This window comes from Hypomesus nipponensis, chromosome 11 (genome assembly GCF_054491055.1).
Source record: "Hypomesus nipponensis isolate SF chromosome 11, ASM5449105v1, whole genome shotgun sequence".
In the NCBI taxonomy this organism is placed as follows: domain Eukaryota; kingdom Metazoa; phylum Chordata; class Actinopteri; order Osmeriformes; family Osmeridae; genus Hypomesus; species Hypomesus nipponensis.
This window is the reverse complement of record NC_140371.1, coordinates 3,969,053-3,975,052: the sequence shown is the minus strand read 5'-3', so window position 1 is coordinate 3,975,052 and position 6,000 is coordinate 3,969,053. Positions and strand designations below refer to the sequence as shown.

The window sequence follows — 6,000 nt, the reverse complement described above, 5'->3', positions numbered from 1 at the left end:
GGCTACCCATCACGGCCCGTATCAGATTCAAGACCCTGGTACTGACCTTCCGAGCAGTGAACGGGACTGCACCCGACTACATCAAGTCACTCCTGCAGCCTTACACCCTCACCCGTCACCTACGGTCTTCTTCAGACAACCGCCTGGTGGTCCCACCGCTCAAGACCGCCCGGTCCCAGCACAAGCTTTTCTCCTGCCTGGCCCCCCAATGGTGGAACCAGCTCAACACCTCCATCAGGGACACTGTCTCCCCACCTTCAAGAAAAGGCTCAAGACACACTTGTTCCGGGAGTAGAACGGTACTTAGGAATGCTTGGCTGGACCTAATGTAAGTTTCCTCCGGGATCACAATGACTCTTATTGAGTGACTTGTTGCTCTTGTAGGTTAGTTATAACGAAGTTAACTGTTGTACTCGCTGCGAAATATTTTTATGTTGATTGTTCTTCTACAGATACAGTCTTGCACTTTTTGTGGTTCATGTTGTTTTAATTTGTAACTTGTATAACTGCATGCTCTTATGGGACTTCCCTTTGGCACTTTGGGACTACCTCATTGTTATGATCAGTGACCTATGGTCTTTTGTAAAGCTCTCTCTTGGAAGTCGCTTTGGATAAAAGAGTCTGCTAAATGCATAAATGTAAATGATAGGCTACAAAAAAAACAAAAAAAGCTACGCTCTCGTTCTACTCAATACCCGTTGGTGTCTACTGAGGCCTAATGCCTAAGACTCAGCCACCCTCTCCCATCTCTTGATGAACTATACAGTTCCCACTGCTTCAAAAAAGCAAAAAAACATTTTACAGGACTCAACACACCTGGCCGGGAAATACTCTGTTTGAACTGCTGCCTTCGGGCAGACAATACAGAACAATAAAAACACGGACAAACAGATTAAAAAACATTTTCATCCCAGAGTCTTAGTCACCCTAAATGTTGCTGTACATACAAGCTTAAGTGCAATAGTGTATTTTCCAAAGTTCTGTCTTTTATTCACTTACACGTTCCAACCCCCATTCTATGACAAACCTATCACACATTCTCACACATTCCCGAAATCACCATTGGTCATATTGTTGATCGTGAAATTATATGCCCTCGGTTTCGCATTGAATCTTATTCTAGAAATGAAAAGTACATTTACGTTATGCTGATGTTGCATAGTTTGGGGATTTCCATTCCAGAACTTTATTCAGGTTTACCAACTACACCTTGGTTTGTCCTGGCCTTCTTTCCTCAAATTCACTCAGAGTTTAATTTGGCTACAACTGGCGTCAGAATACCTCCTACTGGGCCTAGTGGTGACGTATATTTGTGACGTACGCTGGCTCCTTTCATGATTTATAGAGACACTACAAACAATCCCTCTGGGGCCTCTTGCTAACTTCTCTCTGCAGTATTACGTGGTTTTACTAATACATATCTGTACTTTTCATATACATTACATGTAATTGTATATAGCGGGACATCCCTTCTCAGTGTGAGAATTATTTGGGAAATACTTGAGAAATACAAGGTGTTGTGTGAGAAATGGTTGACCTGCATGAGTCTCACGCAGAATGCCCTGCAACTGTATCCAAAATAAATGTACGTAATGTATGTAACTGTTGACGCGAGTAGGAGTGACGCCACGGTGAACACGGAAGCCTAGGGCACAGGTCCAGGTGGAACCGGGTAGTAGCAAATACACGTCACAAGTAGGCCCAGTAAAAGGTATTCTGAGGCCAGTTGAAGCCAAATTGAACTCTGAGTGATTTTGAGGAGCCAACCTACGTCAAAAATATCTAAACAACTAACTTAAGGCCAAAGTGGAGAAGGCTTCCTTGTGAACAGCAGCTGAGCATGGGTCAGTTGGTGCTAAGAGATGGGTGAACGGGGTTCTGAAGGGAGGGACGAAGGCCTCCGTTGTAAGTTCACCTACTCACATACTCACCCTGAGGTCATTTAAAATAGTTTTTTTTCAAAAGGATTTATTCACAATATCATACAAAATCAGGCCAACTATTAACATAAGTGTACAAGGTACCTTTTAAATTGAATTTGCCGAAAGGATTTATGCAGAACATATATTTCTTTCATAAACTAATTTGTAAGAGTACAAAAAATCATTTACATAAGTGTACATGTATTGTTAGTCCAAGCAGGTATCCAGTACTGGGATACACACTGGGCCTGTTGATGTTGTTACAACAAGATGTTAAGTCCTCTCATCCACATGAGTATTCTACTCATCCAGCCATTTCAGGTCCAGGCCCTCTCCTCGGAAGAACTTCCTCTTGGCACCGTGGTCGAAAGAAAGTTCAGTGTTTGTGTCAATGTCCTTCACAGCCTTGAAGAGGATGGCTTGCTTTTCACCTTCTCCTGTGTTTAAGATGCAGTGAAGTGGCTTCAAGTTGCTCTTTTTTGAAGAATGCTTGATCCTTCTTCCAAAAGTTTCTGCTCCGTGACACTCACATGGACTGTGGCCATCAATGCAGAGTTCCGTCTGCCCAGCTCTGAAGAAAAACAGGCCACGCATGTCTTCTTCTGAGTTGCGGCTCATCATTTCTCTCCCCTCAGCAGCTGTGGTGATGATTCCATGGTAATCACAGACAATTGCACCTTTGGCAAAAGGCTTGGTTGTAACCACTCCTGTAATAAAGACACCATGAGATTTTGAATTAGATGAAGTTTTTCTTACGGGTGGAACCCAATGTGATCAAATGATTTTAAGTGTTCATATTTATCCCCTTACAACAAAAAGGAAAGTTTTTCTTACTTATCCCTTTCTCTCCACCAAAGTCTTGGATGACCAGGCCTTTCCAATTCTGCCGAATTGTTTTCTTGTTGGTGTGAGCATCACCCTCAATGTACAGTTTGGAGGCTGGTTTCCACGCCTGCCGGATCTGTTCTGGAGTTGGATGGTTGGCTGTCCACCCCTGCTTCTTAATCTGCCTATCCAATTTCCTGGCTGATGGTTTCTGATGGATGTATTTTGCTGAAAAAAGAATGAAATAACCTCAGTCAGGTTAGTCATTTATCACACTAAATAAATTGCCATGTGTAAGTGATTTACTGATTTGGTCAATGTTGTATTTGTGGATTGTGCATTGGAGTACTTACACAGCAGATGTTCCTGTCTCTGGAGATACTGGGAGGATCGCCACTTGTCATAAAATTGACGGCATTCTGGGAACCCTGCAGTGATCCTCTTCCTTTTGCCTGGTGGCTGGCCTTCTGTGGACACTGGGAATGTGGTGATGAAGGTAGAAAAGTCTTTTTTGGTAGGCTTGGAAGGCTGGTCGTCCTTACTTTTTGGAGGGCAGGTCTCTAAAGTGCTTTAAAGATTAAGGAAAATAAGGATTAAAATAGGACAAATGAGGACAACTTGGTAAACAATTGTGATATTGAATTAACATGTTGTTTTGTGTAAAATAAGATGCTTACTCATTCAAGGATTCCAGCATTATACCTCTGGCCAATATAACCTGTGGCAATTGCATTTGATAATGCTTGATGGCCAGAGAACTGTTGTGGGCTATATAATGTGCCATATCTTCGTCCTTTTGGCTCTCCATAAATTTTGCTGATGCCTGTGCCTCAGCAGCCCTTCGGACCTCAATACTACTGGCAGGTTGGAGTTTGTAGCTGCAATATGAACATTTGACATCAAAAGTTAATCATGTTGTGTCTGATAATAGGGTGAAATACAAGAAAGTGTTAACATTTACTCATCAGCACATGGATGTAGGTAGGAACATACCTTTCATGGAGTCGAGAGACGTCGTTTGTGACACTGTAAACAGGTTTGCCATTGGATGAAATGAAAAACTTGTTGCAACTATCCTTGAGGTATCCAGGGCGAATTTCCTCGTAGTAAGCCTGTAACCACTGTGGGAACAAGAGAGACAATTACTTGACTGCAAAACATTGTGAGTAATATATCATTTGTATCATACTAAAATAGCCAAAGGGACTTACAGCTTCCTCCTCCAGTGCCAAGGCGAGTGTGACGATTGGTTGAGTTGTTGTTCTGTTGTGACAGATGCCAATCAGAGCCCTGCTACCAACATGCCTTCTACTCTTCCACTCTGTCACCTGGAAAACATTTAAAAAATATTTGAATGCATGCATTTCTAAATAATCATGACAGCATATTCTGGGGACAAACTCCTTCAAGCTGTTACAATAGATGCACTTACAGTCATGCCCCCCACAACTCCTGGAAGCTGAAAGTGACGCAACACCATGACCGCTTCACAGTAGTAGCGGAATGACGTCTTTTCACCTTCAGATACATCGGATTCATCCATTAACTTCTTGAAGATGTTCAGGAAGTCTGCCTTTGCAACCTTCAAAATGTCCTGGCAATCTGCAACGCTGCGCATGCCATCGGATAATCGATTGTTTCTAGATTAAACAAGAAAATAATAGAGAAAACGGGAGACAGGTTATTAAACACACCACACTCAGGATTGCAGTAGTAAACAACAGACATTAGTGGTAATAAGACAATACAGAATGAATTGTACTTACTTCATGGTGACCACTGCATGTGAATGAACCTTGGCAACCGGCTTCCTCAGTGTCTGCAGCAGCTCCTTGTACTCTTGGCACATGGAGTGGAGCTCTGCGCCTTCCTTTCCCAGATCCAGCTTTGTCTTCAGGAAGTCTACGAACCGTATCATGTTCTTGATGTAGTTCAGAATGGTGGCTGTGCTCATGTCTGTCAGTTGTAGTCTTGTCAAGTAATCTTGTGTCTCTTTGCTCTTCTTGAGGAAGTCCAGATTTGGCTCATCTCCGCTGGGCTGCAAATAGCGCAGGAAGCGTGAAACGTTGTCAACCTTTGAGAGAGACGATGAAAAAAATGTTTTAGCATTAACATCATAAGAAGAAAGTAGACATATGGAACATTGTTGAAATTGGCTGATAATTAATGTGTAAAGAGATCTTACCTCCTGTTGGCAGTTGGAGACACTGAGACTGTCCGTGAGGTACCTTTTGAAGTCCGAAATGAGACTGGCATCCTCTGGAAACTTTGAATATAGACCCGCCTTTAGCATTTTCACCCGCACGCTGGTGGTGGTGGGGGGAAGAATTAATTGATTGGAGAATTGAAAAAACATAGTCCAGATCCTAAATTCTACTTCAACATAACACATGTATGCAAGTTACTATACTTACTTTTGCCAGGAAGGGTCTCCTGTCCTCTCATCCGACGTGCCAACACATTTGTTGGCAGTTACTGAGGTGCCAACGCATCTTTTGGCAGTTGCTGAGGTGCCGTCACCTGCAGAGTCTACGGCCATTGTCTCAGGGGGCATGTTTCTGATGAAGTACTCCCTCCCAAGAAGCTCCTTCACCAGGGCTGAACGACATTCCAGGTGGGGCAGCATCTCACAGATACGGATGTAATCCCAATTCCTGCTCCGGGTCCAATTCTTGGTGGAATCCTTGGCCTTCTGCACCTCAGATGCTCTTTCTTGTGGTGTGCTGTTTTTCATACAGACCCTTGCCAGGTGTATAGTCAACTTGTCCTGTGGCTTTTGGCACCGCAGACAGTACACAAATCTGCGATCAATAGACCTTCAAGATAAATGCAAAAAGGTACAAAAAGACATTCATAACAGTTAAATAAGAAACTCAAGATCAAAATGCAAAAAATGCCACTGAAGGAAACACCCAGTTTTTGTGTAATAACATCAGTCTTACCTCTTCTCAGCTTGTTCAGCCATAGTGAAAGTAGAGTAGTGAAGGATTCTTCAGGTAAGCAGGTAGAAGTTCAGGTCAGAAGTTCAAGATAACTAAATGAGCAGAACTGTACAGTGCTTGACATCACTTCTATTTATACATAAATATCTGCCAAGCTCTCTATTGTGATGTAATGATAGCTGTACTTAGACTGGACCAATCAGATTCATTAAAGGTATTTGGGGGGCGGGGCTTAGAGCCTATATTTTTGTGCCTTTTCAAAAAGACTAACCAAGCCGAGGACAAAGTGTGGCAAATCATTTACTTTATAC

The 6,000-nt window shown here is 42.7% G+C and overlaps 1 protein-coding gene across 1 annotated transcript; it reads right to left on the bottom strand.

Moving 5' to 3' along the window:
* Positions 1-2,012: 2,012 nt before the first annotated feature.
* LOC146267752 (uncharacterized) lies at positions 2,013-5,801 on the bottom strand. Its single transcript, XM_084710094.1, has 11 exons — positions 5,690-5,801; positions 5,162-5,563; positions 4,933-5,053; positions 4,514-4,821; positions 4,180-4,387; positions 3,959-4,075; positions 3,741-3,868; positions 3,425-3,625; positions 3,101-3,315; positions 2,757-2,975; positions 2,013-2,629 (listed from the first exon to the last, which is right to left on the bottom strand). Exons 1-11 carry the CDS (start codon positions 5,710-5,712, stop codon positions 2,223-2,225), a joined length of 2,349 nt encoding a protein of 782 aa, XP_084566220.1. The 5' UTR covers positions 5,713-5,801; the 3' UTR covers positions 2,013-2,222.
* Positions 5,802-6,000: the final 199 nt, after the last annotated feature.